The 19,426-nt window shown below is 42.2% G+C and overlaps 1 protein-coding gene across 2 annotated transcripts; it reads right to left on the bottom strand.

The window, feature by feature from the left end:
- Positions 1 to 603: 603 nt before the first annotated feature.
- AMD1 (adenosylmethionine decarboxylase 1) lies at positions 604 to 17,579 on the bottom strand. Of its 2 annotated transcripts, none has more exons than XM_035564779.2 (9): positions 17,117 to 17,579; positions 7,874 to 7,960; positions 6,255 to 6,381; positions 5,669 to 5,771; positions 4,814 to 4,856; positions 4,579 to 4,723; positions 3,501 to 3,593; positions 3,266 to 3,421; positions 604 to 2,747 (listed from the first exon to the last, which is right to left on the bottom strand). In XM_035564779.2, exons 1-9 carry the CDS (start codon positions 17,245 to 17,247, stop codon positions 2,607 to 2,609), a joined length of 1,026 nt encoding a protein of 341 aa, XP_035420672.1. In that variant the 5' UTR covers positions 17,248 to 17,579; the 3' UTR covers positions 604 to 2,606. The 2 variants fall into 2 exon arrangements, with proteins under 2 accessions (XP_035420672.1, XP_035420673.1); XM_035564780.2 differs by lacking the exon at positions 17,117 to 17,579 and adding an exon at positions 16,183 to 16,350.
- Between the last annotated feature and the right edge of the window lie 1,847 nt (positions 17,580 to 19,426).

Raw genomic sequence — 19,426 nt, 5'->3', positions numbered from 1 at the left:
GCTCTATAAGTAGGGTTAACTGTAAGTAGGGTTAACCTGATGCTGCTATTTCTACAGGACTGTTCACATGGAATGTGGAAATTTCACTAATCTTTCTTGCACCTGATTAGCAACGAGAATCCTAACCACTAGCTTCCAGTCTAGTTTACTCTCCAGATTAGGTACATGCCTACTTCATCTCAAGAGACCAACTTCACCTTCAACTCTCAAAGTCAGTCTAAGCTTTAAAGTACCATAAACGCATGCCAAGGCTTGTTACATAAGACCAGCAGAAGCAGGAATTGGCTTAATTCAGATGAGTATTTTAAATATTTAATGTCAAGGAAAAAATACAGATTAGATTATGACAGATCTCAAATCTGCGTGTTCATTTAGACATTTTTAGCCTCAAGAGCAGCTTAACATTTTCATTTGGCTTCCTCTGACATGCCATCTCACTCTGAACTACCAATATGAACAGCTGAGATGCATCTCCTACAAAGGCAAAGTGAATTTAGTCAAGTAATTCAGGATAAGGAATACATAAACCTATTTCAGAATTAAACCAAGTGGTACCAAAAAGCATGTGAGTGCATGGGGCAAAACTGCTGGATCATCACTACAAACAATTTAAGCAAACTTTTATTGAAGCATTAAGTTGTGGTACAGATATTTTTAAATGATCAAAGTCTAACACCACAGAAATTATAAACACCATACTCCCCCCATCCTGATCACCCTAGATAGTTCAATAATCCATTCAACAGCTTTCATTTTTATAGCCAAGGCTTATGCTTCTATTTATAAAATGTGTATTTCAGCATTACTTGAAAAGGGATCTTCAGTCTACTTGAAGGACCTCAAGCCAAATGTCAGATCGGTCGGGACAACATTTAAGAACAAAAACCACTCAAATATTGGTCCTCAATATTAACACCAAAAAGCATTAGTGCCATTTACAGCATGTAATTGACAACATTGGTAAAGAACATCAACAATATGCTTAAAATAAAAAATTCAAAGTGTTCCAACCACTTGATTTCTAACCAAGCAGACTTTAGTTTAGAAGCACTGAAAAAGTGCTTCATTTATAAATACGGAAGGAACAAAAAACCATTGCGTCAAACCAGAAAGAGTCAAAACATTGCAAGGACAAGAGAAAAAAACACTCAATTTTGTAGGTAATGTGCTGGTCTCACAGCTGTTAAAATCCCAGTATTCGCAAACGGCATAGCTGAAAGTCTGCCAGCTTTTTTAAAGTCTGCATTTTAGTCAATACCCATTAAAGTGACTTTGAATTACACACTTATTCATGGTCTATGAATAGCATTCTACTTCACTTCTGTCCAGGTGTGCCAGACAGTTCTTGTTCTATGCCTTCACTTAATGCCCTCAAGTCACAGTAAGAGGAACCACCTTAGAAATTAGGAGGAAAAAACAGATGAAGTCACAACACTCAAATACAACATAAGTCACATGCACAACAATGTCACAGGACTGTCACAAGATAGAGGCATTAGCTTTGCTCGGAACAACAAAATGAAGTGACACTGGAGCAGTTTAGAAGCACTCTTTACAGTCAGAAATGGTAGGTCAGAAGTTTTACCAAGAAAATCCAAACCAATCAATACACCAGCCCAGCAAATTCCACTCCTTTGCTAGATCTACCTGCCAGCACTCAAGAGCACCAGCTTCTTAGTCAGTCACAACTGGTGATTAGGAAAGAAAAATGTCTGGTGCCAATGTGAACTTGCACTTTGCAAAGCTGTCACACAACTATGCCAAAGCACTTAGATCCTGACTCAGCTCTCCCCCATGAAAGTCTTTGACCTTCTTCAAATTCTGCCATTGTGCAGCGATGTGACAGCTTGGAGATGTGGACAGATAAATATCAGCATTAAGCTAAGATGAAGTTTAACCTGCATTAGTACCTGTACCCAAGTTTCTAAAAAGTGAAAGACCAATGCATTAGCCCAGTGTTACAGTACAGCTGAACAGATTCCTGTAAGCTTGATTAGAGCATGAAAAGTCAGTCTGATTTAAAAATAAATCAACCACCACCTGTAGTAGCAAAACCATTTGTAACTGTTTTTAAGAACTTTCTCCGAACATGAAAGTATTAGGAATCAGTTTCATTACAAATCATACAAGTTTGTCAAAAATTGTTTTAGACTGAAGTCACAACATAGATGCAAAAACAGTGACAATTTAACAAAGAACTGTCCCAGTGAGTAGGTTGAGGCTGAAGTCTAATGAGGACGAAAGCCTTGTCTGTGGGGAATTTTTGGCGATACCTGGAGAAAAACTATACTGTGTGTAATTCTACCTGAATCATTTTTACAAGTGTTGTTAAGTTTCATACAGTAAGATTTTTCTACATGCACTTCAATTTCACAGCAAGAGTGGCATAGAGTACCTAAACACAGAAGAGAGCATTCATGCAAGATATCTAACTCCTTGATATAATAATGCATACAATTCAAAATGGTTATACTATGATTACACCTAGGGCTTTCCACAACTACAAGGTGGTGGGAGTGGAAAGCATGGCCCCCTGAATCATTAACTAGAAAGCAACCACCACCTTCTCTATGGGATCTCTTTTTGCGCTTTTTCTTCATTCTTAATCAACTGTGCTGTTGCTGGCGATTCTTCGTAAAACTGGTAAAAACAAAGTTGTAATCACTGAATTGAGCAATCTGGTGATCAAGACGTTTAAACCCTTCAATCTTCTGGGCAGAAGAAAATACTGTACGACATTTAGAGCTCTAGAAAACAAAAAGTGACATTTACTTCATTTTAATCTAGCATTAAGACTACCACAGTATGTATTTAATGTGTGGTTCTTGTGACACATAACATGCTTCCAACTGTTGCATGTCAATGCTGCTGGAAGTTTCAAACCCAAGCAGTGGTTTTGCTCCTTACATAGGGTACTGCTTGTCTGTGAATCATTAGCTGGCAGCACTACCATTGGTAGCAGCACTTCTACAACTGACTAAAGTGGCCAATTCAGAAAAGTGCAAGTTACACCTACACAAGACTTTACAGGATATCACTGGAATACTAAATTTGGACTGCCTTATCTTAAAATTTCTTTAGTTTTCTGGAGATTGGATTTAGAGCATGCCAGAGCAGTACTGAAGATACTTTTATTTTCCAAACAAATTAGTGTCCAAGCATAGTGGCAAATTGAAGACTACTAGTACCCTGGTAAAAACACCTCTAGCACTTCACATTTCTATACTCATTTCAGGAGCTAACATGCTACTGCAAGGGTACTCACCTGATTAACAAAGAGGGTTGTCACAAATTTTCCTGGCTTGAAAACCTCCACAACTTTTCTGATCAGGTCATCATAAGAAGTCTGACTTATGTTTGTTTCAAAACTAACATAAGAAAACTCTGGTTCTGGAGTGATGTGAATAGTCCAGTAAGTTCCCTGAAGAAAAAAAAAGCAAGTTATCACCACCAAATAATTAAAACTTAATGTAACTCCTCATTAGATTAAAAAAACTTACATCCGATTTCATCCCATTCATTGAATACCCACAAGGATTGAACATTGTAGCATCAATAACAGAACCTGGTATCAGGTCACGAATTCCACTCATCTGAAAGAGAAGTTAAAATTACACCACTCAATTCATCACATATCCTTAGGCTTGTTTTCTGTTTAACTCAAACAGAATGAATACCAATTTAGAAGCTATGACACCAGAATTCTTCCAACAACAATGAAGTCTGTCTGATAATTTGTACCACTGTAGATAAACTTGCTTTGCATCCTGTCACTTATCTGTTACGTGCTGAGCTGCATGCAAATTATCAGATATTTTGACACATACAGAACCAAGCTGCATAGCTCCAAGAGGGAGCAGCCTAGAATTATAGCGCAGAACTGCTTGTGCAACTGAAATGGAGCTCCTGATCAGCAAGTATTCACAAAATGAAGGCCGTTTACATTTACTCGAATACGGACATCCTTCCTTATACTCTGAATACAGCGGAATCCCAAGCACTTTGATTCCCCACACAGTACTTGAGCCACAGCCAAATCTCTGTAGCAAATACAGTAATAAGAATCAAAGCTTAAGAGGGGAAAAAACAGATGAAGTCAACGTACCTATCAGTGAAAGTCATGCATGTAACAGGACTTGACTGTTTATAAAAAAATCAGAGGAAAGGAGGCAAAACCATCAAGTTATGCTTAAGCCTTAACCCTCCTCATACTACATCCTAAACCATACAAGCAGCTCCATGATTTAATCTTGACAGCTAGACTGACAAAGTAAGATTTAGACTGAAGATAATGACATCTCCATCCTTCAGTGGAAGCTACTCAATTGTGCCTTTATGCCTGTTCCTTTATTTTCCAGAGGAGTAAGCTTCCGATCACTCAAAGCACTGCAAATTGCTTCTTTCAATATATTAAAGCAAGGACATTGGAAAAATTACAGAGAAACCCCAAAATGTTAACCTGACATTTTCTATAAGACCTTTCCTACCATAAAAGAAAGCTTATATTAAATGCAAGAAAAGCATTCTGTTACCTAGTATTCACCACCCCCAAAGTATTTAGTTTTCAAGCAAACATACACGAGTGACATCATTTGCAGTAACACCATCTTTCATGTAGAACTGGTCCATAACAACTGGGTCAAGCTCACTCATCAGAATTTCCAGTGTCTGATCAGGCTGATTGGATATCCGACTCTCTGGGAAATCCAGGGTGTACAGGTACCTATGTATGATATAAAGCACTTGTGTAATAGATATTAACAGCACCAAGTTTACTCTAAGCCCCCAAAGATTTCAGTCTTGTCATACATACCAGCAATCAGAATTCATACGTCCCATGCAATAAGCTGCTCCATCTAGTAAAGACAAGAAGGCTCCAGTTAACATACCACAGCTGATCCCTTAGGTAAGAGATTTGCCTCATTTCATATCTAAAGGAAGTTTAAAGTCTTTCACAGGACACTAAGAGGTTCACTGATACAGCTAGCACTTGTATCAAATAAGCAGACATTTAACTTCGGGAGCATAAAGCCAACAGCCAGAAAAACAGGCTCCCTCAGGTTGCCTGAGCACCCCCAGTTCAGAGCCTACTAGCAGGAAATTCATACTATAGCTTTAGCTACACACAGATAGATGCTCAAGACTGCTAGGGTTTCTGCTTTTAAAACACTCAGTTTTGAAGTACTAGTTTCCACATTTCCTCAAAAAAACTTTTCTGCCAATAGTTAATATTTAAGATTACTCTTGTAGGCTTTAGATTTTATTAAATGTTCGAATTCCATCTTTAGTGCAGTGATTCTTTAGAGCAAAGCTTACTTTTTTCTTCAGTGCATTGGTTACCTTACATTACTACCCTGTCTTTGTGATGAGGCTTTTAGGGTCAACATGAGCTGAATTCTGCAGGCTTATTCACTATACTCCCTTTAGAAGCCTGAATATAATCTCTGTTAAAGTAAGGTGCTAGATGTCAAGCTTAGTATGATTTAAAGTTCAATCTTGGCAAGTGAGCATCAAAGAGTTATGTATAGCTTTTTATTTTTGTGCAGTTGAACCTCGTGCAAGGTCTGCTAAATCAATGGCCTCACAAGTCTCTGTATTGTACTGCTTCTCCCTTCATATCAACACTTTACACAAGCTATGCGACTTTGCTTAAGTTTTATAAACTTACTTGGGAAAATTTCGTTAAGAAATTCGACTTCTTCCTGGAAATTCCTATGTGGGTACTCCTGGTGGGAAGGCTTCATGAAATTCTTACGTGAATAAAAGAAGCTCTGAAAAAGTAAAGATGCATTTTAGATACTAAGTATATCTGTCCACCTAGAAATCTAAAAACAATTTAGAGAATTTAACATACGCTTTCACAGGACATGTTTTCATTGTCAAAAATGCTGCTACCTGTATTTAAGACTTCCATTTCAGAGATACACGGTTATTCCTAGTTTGATTAGTAAGCTACAAGAGACAGCTTACTTCCAAATTTGTTTTCCACAAGAAGAAATCCATGTCCATGTTTGTCAGTGCTAAAATCAATCAAGTCTTGCATGCTCAAGTAACGTTAACTCAACACAGCAGCATTCATAATGTACCATCCTTTAATAGGCAAATAGATAAATCCCCTAGCAGAGCAGTCAATCATATACAGCCTGTTACAGGAACCATACACAAATGGCAAAAGTTTCAGAATATTTAAGTGAATACGAAATAATAAAAAGCATTTTGTACATTCCAAGGGAGATGCATTTTTAGGACCTCACCTGAATTGAGTCAAACCCACTGTACTCCCTAGCAAGCTCCAACAGGGGAACCAGTGCTTGCAGTAAGAGGGTGGTACCACACGTCTTCAAAATGAAACGTCTCTTGGAGACAAACATGCTACTCTCACTATAAAAGATGCAAGAAGAATGTGTTAGGCGCTCTATTAAAACAAACCAGGAGAGAATGGTTAGATCTTGGTTCTCATCCCAACCAAATGCACTACTGCAAGTGAACATTCAGCATATAATGCATAAACACAATGGGAAATGGATCAAATTTATTAATTTTCACAAGCATGAGATCTATTATGATTCCCTAAAACTACCTGCTCTAGCTGCATTATCACAGTTACCACACTGCAGAAAAATCTGTATTCAATCTACCCAAGAAACACACAGGTGCTGTGAAGTGGGTACACAGTAAGCATGAAATTCTTAACCCAGCTGCAGAACAGGGTCAGACCTGAAAGCTGACTTTCTCAGCTGAAATAAGGCCTTTGAGAAGGTCAACTCAGAGAAGGCAAAGTCCTGATCAGAACTTAGTATGTCTGGCTGCATCTTCTAAGAAAAAACTAACTACTAGAGAGTGGTAAATCAGCACCTGTCCACTGGAAGAGGAAATCACAGAGTATAACCACAGCTCCATCATATGCCTTACGCATAAGATAAAGTTTACATATGGTTGTGACTTACAGAAATCTACAGGCCCACTGAATTGGAGATAATCACTGATGCTATATCCAGTATGCTGAAGTGTACAGCAAGTATTTTCTCACCAAGTAACCAGACAGTAGGAAAAGTCTAGATGAAATAGCTTTAACTTCGTTTGGAATGCTGTTTAAGATTGCAAAGTAAAGGTTATATTTTATCCAAGTTAGTTGTTACTTTTTTTTTTCCCCTTTAGAATTTTAAGTATGAAGCTTGCAGAAACAAAACTTCAGCACAATTTTTGACTGGCTTGCTGTTAACCCAACCTTGCCCTCCAGGCAGTCTTTCAGAGTACAAAAGCTTCAGTTTTTGTAATCTGAAGTAAAGCAGAGAACGTCAATGTCTGTAAAGTTCATGCAGAAAAAGCATGAAAATATTTTGCAAGATGAAAAACACATGGCAAAAGTAGTATCCTTACGACCAACTGCTGCACAAGATCAGAATTCCAAGATTTCAGGAAAGCTACATTTTTTTTTTACAGATGTCCTTACCTCAGCTGTAGTAGTTGTTCCATTGATTGCATTATCTGGCCTTAAAGCCAATTTATTGATAGTTTTTGCTGATCTAAGAGTAATACTTATATGTACTGTTCTGCTGAAGTAATTCTGTAACTTAGACGCTTAACTGGGGAAGAATTATTTATCCCAGGACAAAAAAAATCAATGATCAGGTGCAGAAATACCTGTCTTTAATCCTGTTAAGGAAAGTAAAAGTACAAACACTAATTACTATGAAAACATTTCTGCTACAGAACAGAAGCATGACAGCACTATGATTAGGAGGCCCTTGCAAGCTGTAGCTGTTAACAGCAGGATCTCAACCCAAGACTGGATTCTTAGCCAAACATATCCCATACAACAGCTTTAGGTGTTTTACCTCTGGGAATCTATAAGCCGCCACCACTGGCTTACCTGAGTACATAAGCTTCCTGCTTGTCAGTTTTTGTCACACTTATGATCAAACAATGCACATTCTCCAGAAGTTTGTCCCACTCAATCCTGTAAAGAAATTACAGAAGAGCCCAAACAGGTTAAACTGAAGCTTTTTGGAACCCTGGTTTAAAAAAAAGCATAGCTCAAACAGGATTATAGCTCTCATCCACGCCTTTCACGCTCTCAGATTTAGCAACTCAAGACTTCACATAGGAACTGCACGTATCACAATACAGCAATATCCAATTCTGCTGCATGAGTGCAACTGTTAAACACCAATGCCAAGCTTCTAACAAGACAAGTCAGGATAAATCTCATGTCCTACATTCTATGCATAGGAAAATGAAATTCACTATTATAGCAATGTATGCTTTAAATTGAATATCCACATACTTTCCATTTCAGTAGCCATTGGTGGCTATTAATGCAATACAACATGTTAACATTAATAGGTTCTATTTGTACAGCTTCAACTGCACAATTTAATTGAAAATCAGCCCTAAGAACCAGTACATCTCAGTGACCCAAACTCCTCTTTGATCAATCTGGATTATAGAATTCCTGCTACCTCTAGAAGACATTGAATCTACACTGCTAGATTTCACTACGATAGTGTTTAACATTTCAATTACTTACTGTCATCATTCAGTCTACAAGGAATTCTACTAAGAAACTGAAAATCAAAAGGCTCAAATTGAGAGAGAAAACTCCCAAGCACTCATGAGAAGTGACAGACTTGCAAGAGCCACGCATGTCATTTCAGCCTTGTCTACATAGATTAGTAGAGTCCAATATAGAAGTAAAGTTTGGTACAGAACAGGCAGGAACAGATACACCTTCCTGAAGTCAGAAAATTACAGGACTGTCTGTCAGCTTCCCACTTCTCCTGTCTCTCCCCTCCCACAGCCTATCCCATCTGTGGGTTTGTGCTGGCTCTTGTGCTCAGACCTGTCACGAGCCAAGGAACTGACTAACCCAGCATAAAGCTAAGCTACCCACCAGGTTACAGAGCTGAACCAACTGAGAACTGAAGACCCTTCTACCAGCAGCCAGAAGGTAGATGCCTCCTCACAGCTGGGAGACTGGAAGAAAATGTTTTCTGATCACCAGGCAAGCTCCTAGGTTGGCCCAAGCTGCTCACATAACTGTCAGCCTAATCCTTCCTCAGGAGTCAGACCTTCTCACCCTTTGGCACTGCGAAAGCTCCGTAGCTGTACTTCAGGACAAAGCACTCACTGTTAGATCTTTCAGCAGGATTCCTCCAGCAGCTACCAATCCCTCCCCATAGAAAACAAGCCTATTTACTGAAGTGAAACCTCAAGGCAAAGTTGAACTATTAGATGCTATCTCAGTTGTAATCCAGATGCACTTTGCTTTTATAAACACCCCAACAAAAATGCCTCTCATTTCTCCCTCACTTGAGAATGCTTCCTACAACTGAACTCTGTACCTTTGCTACTAACACTTGAGAATTTTTTCTCTTCTCAAGTCTGTATTAGACTAAACTGTTATACAAGTCAACCAGAACATACTTAACTTACAGACTCTCTATAGCCTCCTTTCAGATAAAAGTGAAGCTATTACATATGAGTTTAAAAGAATTCTCTGCACCTTAAAATCCCTTGTGATTAAGTGCACATCTGATCCAGTTCATAAACTCTGATTTTTAGCCATCCAGATATTCAGAGTGAATTTCTCCCTACCATTCTATTTAGTGAACCTTGATGAAACACTTTTCAGCAGCTAGAGAGACATGAAAGTACAGCCCACTCAGATCTGCAGATCAAATTAGCCAGCTTGTTTTTAATGCACTCACACATTCATTAGATCCTATGCTCTTGCTATGGGCTGTGCCCATTTCTGATACTCAAGTGTATAAGAAAATACAACAGTCTGCTCATCTTTGAGCAACCTGGCAAATGCAAAGACTGAAATAGTTGATATTAAACTTGAAAAAAAATTCCTAGACAACCAGGGAATTTTGGTGAGAAGAGGACTTTAGGATTTGGTTCTCTCTGGAAGCTACAGCATACCTGCATGCATTTGCTAGCTTTAGTATCTTTCCTGTAACATCCTATTATCTTCTTGTAAACTGAACTAGGTGATGTGCTAGCTGTATTTGTTATCATGGAATAATCATTCAAAACATTTCAGCAGCACTCCTGTTGATATTCTATCTGCCACTAAAGAAACACTCGGCATCTAACACAGCATTTGGGAAAGCTGAGGCATAGCTCCCTCACACTGCCTGATGCTGAGCTGCAGTGAACCTACAGGTACACTACCACAGATCTGATTTTGTACTAGTCTGAGCATTAATGATATGTAACTATCTCAGGCACTGCAAAAGCTTAAGTCTCTGCCTTCACAGGCTTCTTACATCTGGTCAGTCAAAGCCCTAGCATTACGTAGGCAAACAAATTTTCTAACTAGCAGTGTACTGCAGCACTGGACATTTCAGGAAAATGGCTTACCCAAGTTTCAATCATATTAGTGGAAGACGTAAAAATTCTGGTGTTCAAGAAGCCTAACAGTGATGGGATCAGTACAGCATACTGCTAACACTGCAATATTGCATGTTAAGTCCAAGGCATAGCATGTCCACTTTATGTTTGTTAGTACTGTAATTGATATTTAGGTTCTATTGCCGAAAACCACAGTTGCACAAGATGTTTGAATATTAAAGCTTTGCTCAACTCTTCACTACTCCAAGTACAGAAGCCATAGCTAAGCATATGCTATGTGTTCGTGCATAAATTTATGGGAATGAAGTTCGCGATTTGATCTGATAAGGGTTGCACTGAGAAAGAAAAAGCCTTCATATTGAGAAATACACAAGATACCAAGCTTCATCCAGAAACATACATAAAATACCGGGTTGCTGCAGCCAGGATGAGACTTGGCCACATTGCAGAGTTTTGTGGAGATACTGGCCTGTATCTATATGCATTTTGAAGTTAAGCACAGGAAAAAAACTACAAGGCCACTAACATGCTGTATTTGATCTCAATATAATCTATTTAAACAAGATGACCTTAGTATTTGACATTTTCCATTGTTTAAAGCAGAGCTAAAAAACATCTGGGACTGCTTTGTACCACTTAGAGTTTACTAAAATTCTAACTCTTGCATTTCTTCCTTCTGGTTAATCTGTAGAATTACTTAAGTATTTCAGGTTGGAGACATATACCACCTTAAAACAGCATTTCAATATTACCAGTATATGTATTATAATTAATCCCATTTTATTTTGTCAAGCAGAAGAACCTCAAAGTTATTAACTGTGAAAGACCTAAGAACATTACATCCTATTTCATAATTAACTTTTAACTGTGAAGCAAAACTTCCAACTGAAAAAGAAGCAAGACTCCTTTTCAATAAGATGCCGTCACAGGTTTCTGCTCCTCAAAATTCCCCCTTCAAGGGAACTGAGGATTGCATTACTATTTCCTACATTTTCTGTAGCCAGACATCACTGGGACAACCCTGGACACTTAGTTTGGAGCCTGCTTCCCTATAACTGGGCTAAATATATTAGAACATGATGCCTGAGTATCATTGGCAGCTAAGTGACTTCTGTAGCAGACCTGCATCCACTGGAACTCCAAACTGACAAAGCACTACTCAGTCACGGGAACTTATTACCCCCTCCAAAGCTATGAAGTCCTCTTTCTCAAACATAAAATAACTGACACCCACTGAAATTCCAAAGTTTCTCCAGTAGGCAAGCAGTGTACTTCTTAAACGGTCACACCTGCCCAGAGAATACGAAATGAAACCAGAATACATGTGCTCAAGTGTGAACAACTGTCTGTGCTTAAATGATAACCAGCTACTTGTTCTATACTTGAACAGCAAAATATACTAAAAAGGAAAAAAAAATCAGGTTTAGCAATCTACTCCTACACCTGTGTTGCAAAGCTTAGTGTCTTATCAGTGGACTCATTGCCAGAATGCAAATAACTTCCTTTCGATCTGCCACCCAGGCATGGCAGCAAGGAAATCCTACCAGAACTCAGAGGTATTTTTAGTTTTAGGAGGTATATGCTTTAGTATGCAATGAAATGAACAGTCAGTGGTCCATCTCAGTAAAGCTCTAAACCATCATGTTTGCTCACAGCATTTCAGGCCAACTAGGAAGGGGGTACCAGCAATTTAACTGATCTAGAACCATCTCAAGCACTTGCTCTTCTAAACAGTCAACAGCCTCCACAAACATACCCCCCGCCCCAGTCCAGTAAGAGTACCTAGGTACAACCTGCTAGTGCAACCCAGATAGCACCGGGAAAAAAAAACTGTTCTGCAGCAAGGCAGGAATTCTAAGGAAAATGTCTACAAAACTTCCAATTAAAGTAAGACAACTCAATAGTCTGTAGTAAGCAAACAACCACCAATTTTTACCTTGTACTTTACTGTTCAGACCCTGTTTGGAGTCAAGCACTGAGCTGGAGGAACACCTTTCATTCCCTCACCTGTTTCCTGAGAATTTTTGGGAGCCAACAGATGCATTAGCTACCTCATTAACAGGCTACAGTTTGGGAAGCAAATTCCTGCCAGTTTCAAGATCCAGAATAGTCAGAAGTGTAATGCCTTGTCTAACCCACCTGTGCACAGGAGCTATAGGTGAGGAGCACAGAAGCTGACTCAAGACCAGTGCCAGAGCTGCAATATTACTGATGAGAATTCCAAAACAGGCAGAAGCAGTACAGGCCAACTACTCAAATCAAACTTTTTAAAACATCTCTTAGCAGCTGATTTTTTTCCCTGCAAACTGACAGGTGTGAATTATGTGAGCTATCTCCTATTGGAATTGTAATTTAGTTTATAAATTGTTGTTGAATATAGATTACCTTGAATCATGTATCCACCCTGAGTTTAGACACAAGGCACTTGCAACTCGATAATTGTACAGCTGCAGTATCTGTGGAGTGCACAAAACCTACACACCCTCTATATGCTCTGCACACAGATGCACAGAAAGACCTTCTGCATCTCCCTTATCTTAAGCCTAAGAAACTCTCCAGGGGCACGCACATGACCTCAAATTAAAGGCAAGCACCTGAATGGCAAATGACATCCACAGCACTAGCAATTCCGAACAGCACTCCCCACCATGTACTTTTTGCCTACAAGATCCTGAGCCAACTACTGAAGAGAATCCTATTGTTTTAAAGGCTGCAAATTGCTACTCTCACAGGTCCTTTACTATCATAGGACTCCATCCATTACATCCACAGATATCTGAGGGGCAGTCCTGTTCTATCAAAGTAGAAAACTCACCTGACACACAAGATGTTTCAGGACACATAAGCCCCAGGTAGGCACCTCAGAACTTCAACTGAAGTCTTACAGGCAACTTTTAGGGCAAGTGTGAGTCTAACCTTCTCCAGAAGGAACATGCTGTAAGACAACAAGTGCCTGCCTCAAATCTTCCTGCTCTCCTGGCTGAGAAAACAGCCATTAGGAAAGCCATTTTAACATATGAGTGGCTACACGTCTTAACAGGATACTCTATGAAGTGTCACTAGGGGACCAGATCTTTGACAGGAAGTGACTAACCAAGTCCTTCTGAAGTTTCAGTGGTAAGGTAGGAAAACATCAAAAAGCCTTGATGCAAGTCCTAACTTTCTGCAAGCAGTATCACAATTAGTAGTAGTACTGAGTGTAAAGGGGCTCGTTTCTATCATTTGAGAGTTACAGGCAAACCTATTTTATCTGTAATTTTGAACTTGTCTGCAAAAATCTAGTTTCTAAGAATATCAGTTTGATGAGGGGAAGACTGAATTCTTTGATAAAGTTCTCCGCATTATCTTTCAACTGCACGCAAGAGAGCTCAGAAAGAACCGTGACAGAGCTCTCATCACCTCCCCGCACTGCCCTCCGCAGGTGCCACCCAGTTCTGCACCGTTGAGAAGCTTGGCAGAGCACGAGCACAGCAGGACAGACTCACAGCCTCCTGGTGCCCCACTGCGTGGAGAAACACGCAGAGAGCCCCGCTATGGTCTGCAGGGCTGGGGGAAGAGGGAGGTACTATGGCACAACAGCAGTGAGCTGACTCAGGCTGCAGGGTGTTGTACAAATTTGGTTCAGATACTTGACTGTACGGTCGCTTAGCAGTTCTCATCTGGCACAGGCTGAGAACCTCACGGTATCAGTGTCACTCCCTATTGCTCATTCCTGCATTGTTCTTTTTCCAGTTTCTTATCATGTGGCCACATAATACGTGTGCAAAGAAACAAATGAAAGGTCCATAAATTATTTCAGAGTATCTTTCAGATTTGAATGCTTGAGGCATGGACTCCCAAATACTGGAATCATTAACCTATGGCTTCAAATGCCTGTACAATTAAGATCATAGGCCTTGAGATGAGAAAATGCAGAGCTGCTCAATCATCTGAAGGCATAAACCGCTTTCTTTACTCTGGGGAGAGTGAAGGCGCTACTCAATCATCACGGAACTCCACTCACAGCGTGTTAGTCATGTTTCCAGCAAGCCCTCATTCTCATCCTTAGTTGAAGACTATTTTTAACAAGCATGCTTTACATAGCATAGTGAGAACATGCACTAAGTTAAAGCAAATGATTCTGAAACCACAAAAACGTTAACTTCATTCCACTTCTTGGTATGAGTGGGGTAGGCATCTTCAGATGCTGTCCATTATTTCAACCACAAGACATTTTTGCAGAACCGATCAGCAAACGAACCAAAAGCCCCCAAATCCCAACAAAGCCAAGCTCATAATTCATTTTGAGTTTTTAGCTGGGGTTTTTACTGAATGTACTAAAACAGTAAATTACAGGTCAATTTCTGAAACACCTCTATCCAAACTATTCTTCTGAACACATGCCTGCTCACAGGAGAAAGTTGTGAAGAATTTCTTAGTTAACCAGTGCTTGAACTTTTTTCCTTAATAGCTGGTAATATCCAGCAAAGACTTCAAACTATCTGATCTCTAACAAGCACACACAACATGGAAATTTTTGGCTTTGAACACCAGCTTAGTCATTCAGTAGATGAATGGCTAGCATTTCACTACTAAGCAGGTATTACCGTACAAAAGGCAAGCTCAACTGGTTTGCAACTTGACTCTAATTTAGCTATTGTTCTCAGTTTCAGCTTTGATTTCAAGTTCTGTTCAACAAACTAGCTTATTCAATTGCCTTTATAGAATTAGCATAGTGGGGTATACTGTATTCAGAATTTTCTCATTTGCATCTATTAGCTGTAGTGAAAATAATTTCCTTTTAACATTTTTCTACAAGAGGATGTTTATGAAACTCCCTTTTATGCTAGCAACACACTATCACTGTTACCCCTGAACACAGGTTAACAGCAGTTTTCAAACATGTCACACCCCCTACCCAAAAGATAGACGGCTTCAATCAACATCTTGTATTAAGACCCAATTAACGCAAACACCTTCAAAGCTGGCTCCCAGCTCTGAAACTGTGTTAAAGGCCACGTGTTCAACAGTTAACAGTTTGTATCTGCCCTATTAAAACTTTACAGCCATATCTAAGCCTCGTAAAGGAATTGTTGAAGTACCTGCCTTACAATTCCATTAAATCGTATTAAGCAATTTTAAAAATTCAGTTTGCTGGTTTAATGCGAGCCTCAGAACACAAACAGCCCAGAAAGTACGAATGCGTCAATGAGGAAAGCATTTGCAGAATGCCATCCCTAAACTAGAAGATGTGCATATTCCAATACCAGCACATGAATGCGAAGTCAAGCCTTGGAATCTTTCACGTTTACAGATATTAAACGCGACAGGAACCCTGAAGTGCCTACGTAATATTTCAGATCAGCAGCACCCGTTTCAGCAAGAATTTGCTCTTCCAGGATTGCATGGACATTAACTATACAAATTCTAACCTTATAGTATCTGCAGTACCACTATGTAGCAAAGAACTGTGTAACCACCTATCTCATCACTGCCATGTTACAAATGTTAAGTCAAAGAGGTCTGAACAGCTTTGCAAGTCAGAGTTACACGAGAATACCACACCGCAACAGGTCACAGCTAAACACGTATCATGCACTGCTTTTGTCGTGGCAGAAATTAAGCTTCTACCCGTGAGCTAGTGATAGACATGCACAAGGTAGACACTCATTATTTCAGGAAAGGCAGTTATCTGCTCACTGGTGATTCAGATCTTTGGATAGCTAACTCTACCAGTACATTTACACAGGAAAGATGCTGAGAAATGCCAAGACAAAGCATGTGGAATTTGCCTTTTCCTAAGTATGTACCTCTGAATGGAGAAACGACTATGGCAATACATACATTCAATGCATCACAACATCTCCTCCAAGCTCCCTGACCAAAGACCACCGGATCAGAGCCGTATACACGTGCAAATCTGGACACGCCGAGGACACCAGATCCTCCAGGCGCCAGCCTGGTAATGAACCACTGACAGGAGCGCAGCCTTCCAACTGGTCCCATCTGCCTAATGTGAGCAGGGCCGGGGAAGCAGGGCTGTGGGAGCAGGGCCGGGGGCTGCCCTCGGGCCCGCCTGGGGAACACGTGTGCAGCCGGGGCCGTGCGGGCCGCGGGCCTTTCTTCCTGCCTCGCTGGGTGGTAGCGAAAGAAGCGCCAGCACATTCTTCAGATGCCCATTGGGTGACAAGGCGGGGGCCCACCCCTCGGCGGCGCCCAGCTCTCATTGGCTTCAACTTGTCAATGGGGGGGGGAAGAAGGGAAAGGAGAAAAAAAAAGGCAAAAAAAAAAAGCCAGGCGGCGCGGTCTGGGAGCAGCGCCAAGAAACTCACGTGTAAATCGCCGCTCCAGCCGCACTCCGGGGGGAGGAGGGGGCGATCCCCAACCCCCCCCCCCCCCCAGTGCCGGCCACAGGGGTGGGGTTCCCCCCTCCCGGTACCGCCGGTTTTGGGGGGGCTCTGTGGGGGCTCCTCGGGGTGTGGAGAGGGGGAGGACGGGGACCGGGCGGCGCCACATGTTGCCAGCAGGGACCGCACCGGGCCGCACGCGGTGGCGCCGCGGAATGGCGGCCTCCTGCCCTTCCTCGGAGGAGGAGGAAGGAGGAGAACCCCGGGGGGCTGCCCAAGGTGACCCCCGCTGTCACTGACTGGAAAATGGGGGGGGGGCGCGGAGAGCCAGCTCCGCAGCCCTGAGGGCGCGAGCGCGGCCGTTGCGACCAACGGTCAACGGTTCCCCCCCCGCCCCCCCCCGCGCGCGCTCCCGGCGGCCGTTACCGGACCTGGGGATGGTGCGGAGGTCGCCGGACCCCTTGCTCTGGTGCGGCTCCTGCGGCGCGGGCTGCTGCCGGGCGAACCACACCTCCAGCAGCTTCTCGGTCCCTTCGAAGAAGTGTGCACCGTTCTCCTTCATGGTGAGACAACTCGGCAACCAACAACCACAGAAATTAACGGCCGCCCCGCCGCGGGTTTCACCTCCGGGGGGGATTTTTTTTTTCTTTTTTTTTTTTTTCTATTTTTTTAATATTAATTTAAAAAAAAAAAAAAAAGATGAAGGATTATTATTTTTTTTTTTTTAAACCACCCGGAGTGCGCGGCGGCGGCGTGAGCGTGCGTGCGGGGGTTACAGTCCGAGCGGGGCGCGGGCGATGCGGTGCGGTTCCTTGCAGTCCGTGCGTTCCCCTGTTACAGAGCAGAGCGGTGAGCGAGCGCTAGCTAATGTCGCCGGCCATACTGTGTAAGCGAGGGCCGAGCGCGCACTCCGCCCCTTTTATACCCCGCGGGGCGGCGGGGGCGGGGCGGGCGGGGAGGCGCCTGCCATTGGCCCATCGCCTCTCCGGCCCGCCCTTCGCCACTTCTCATAGGCTGGCGCGGACGCCCGTCAGGGGTATGCCGGTTCCTCCGGCCCCACCCGCCCGCAGCGGCCCGGCCGCTCCCCGGTGCCATTTCCTCAGGCGCGGGGGGAGCTCTCCCATTGCGGTCCCGGCGAACTCGGTGCGAGCTGTCACCGCTGTGAAATAAAGCGCTCCCCCTCCGCCCAGTGTGTGCTCCCCGCTGCGTCAGGCTGAATGCTCACTGCTCGGTGTTAATCACGGTTAATAGTTTTTAGTCATGATCGGCTTTAACCTGCATCAGGTCCCCGAGCTGGTCCGTGTCCCAGCTGCAGGAGTGCTTGTGCTGGCATAAAGAGGTTGTGCTTGGGCACAAACGAGAAACCTCGGGTGGGGAGTGCAGGACCACTTGTTCCAGTAGTTATAAAGGTTATATCACCTTAAAGTGCTTATGAAGCCAAAGCCATGGGGTTGTGAACTCTGTCCAGCTCCAGACCCCGTTTATTTTTAATACTAGTCCCCCTACACTTGTTTCTGCATCCATCACACTAATCCCAAATCCCATCTTCTGTCAGTTTAATGTTAGTTTTCAGTCATCTGGTTGATCCCGCTTTCTGTCTGCAAGTGGTCCTTGTGATGTTGCTCCATCCAGGCATGTCATCGTCTTGTCTTGGTTGGAGCCCCTGCCTTGCTGACCTTTGACTGCAGTGTAGTTTCACCCCATGACTTGGACCACGTGTGTATGTACCATCTCCAGGATTTCCCAAAGGCTCTCCGTGTTCTTGTCTGCCCCATTCAGCCACCACTTTCTCTTACTTTCCCAATTTGGGCTTCAATTTCTTCCCAGCTGCTACCAGACGCTAGTCTGAGTGGGCCTAGCCTACTAACTGTGGCAGTTGTCTCCTGGTTTTAAGGCACAGCAATCATCCATAAGACTATCTTTAAGACACTGCAGAATAGGACAATATTAAACAACAACAACAAAAAAAAAGTCCCTCTTTCTTATTTCTAGGAAGATTCTCAATGTGAGGGAATAACCTAAAAAGCAGTGGAAAGCACTGGTTTGAAAGTTTAACAAGTGACAATGCATCCCAGTATCACCAGCTGATGTGAGGAGGGAAATGATCTCAGCACTGAGTAAGATGAAGCCGTGAAAGAATTTGGAAACAAAGACAAGTACATTGATGTAATGGAAAAGCAGCAGGGCGATGTAGAATATCTGAAGCCAGAGAGTGTGGGTACGAACACCTAAAGAGTGATTTATATTATTGCTGAAGGCCGCAGGCCTTCCTTCATGAGAGGCTTGATTGCTGAAAAATAGAGAGAGAGCAGGTGGAGGAGAGAAAAGAGCAGTGAAAGCCCTTTTTTCAGCCTGACTGGCAAGTAGGCATGAACAAAGTATTGTCTGAGGGACAGGCTGAGGTTTCAGGAAGGACAGAAGGAGATTGTTGTGGATTAGAGAGAGGTTCTGTGAGTCATCGTTGGAAAGATGGTAGCTGAATTCATGTTTACAAGTGAGATTACCCACAGATAAGGGATGGGAATGGAGCTGAAGGACTTGCAGGTTTCAAAATATCTGGTAAAAGGGGTCGTACTAATTTAACCACAGCAGTTTTAAAATTGATTTAATAACCTTAGTCAAACATTTGAGTCTGGAGGAAGGCAGGCTCTGGAAGTCAGGAAGGCTCAGGCATCATCATATGATCATGAGACATAGGGCCAAAAATTATTTATGATCTGGCTCCTTTGTAGCGATCTGCT

The sequence above is a fragment of the Cygnus atratus genome, chromosome 3 (genome assembly GCF_013377495.2).
Source record: "Cygnus atratus isolate AKBS03 ecotype Queensland, Australia chromosome 3, CAtr_DNAZoo_HiC_assembly, whole genome shotgun sequence".
In the NCBI taxonomy this organism is placed as follows: domain Eukaryota; kingdom Metazoa; phylum Chordata; class Aves; order Anseriformes; family Anatidae; genus Cygnus; species Cygnus atratus.
Note: the sequence above shows the minus strand (reverse complement) of the source record. Positions and strands in the feature narration are given on the sequence as shown.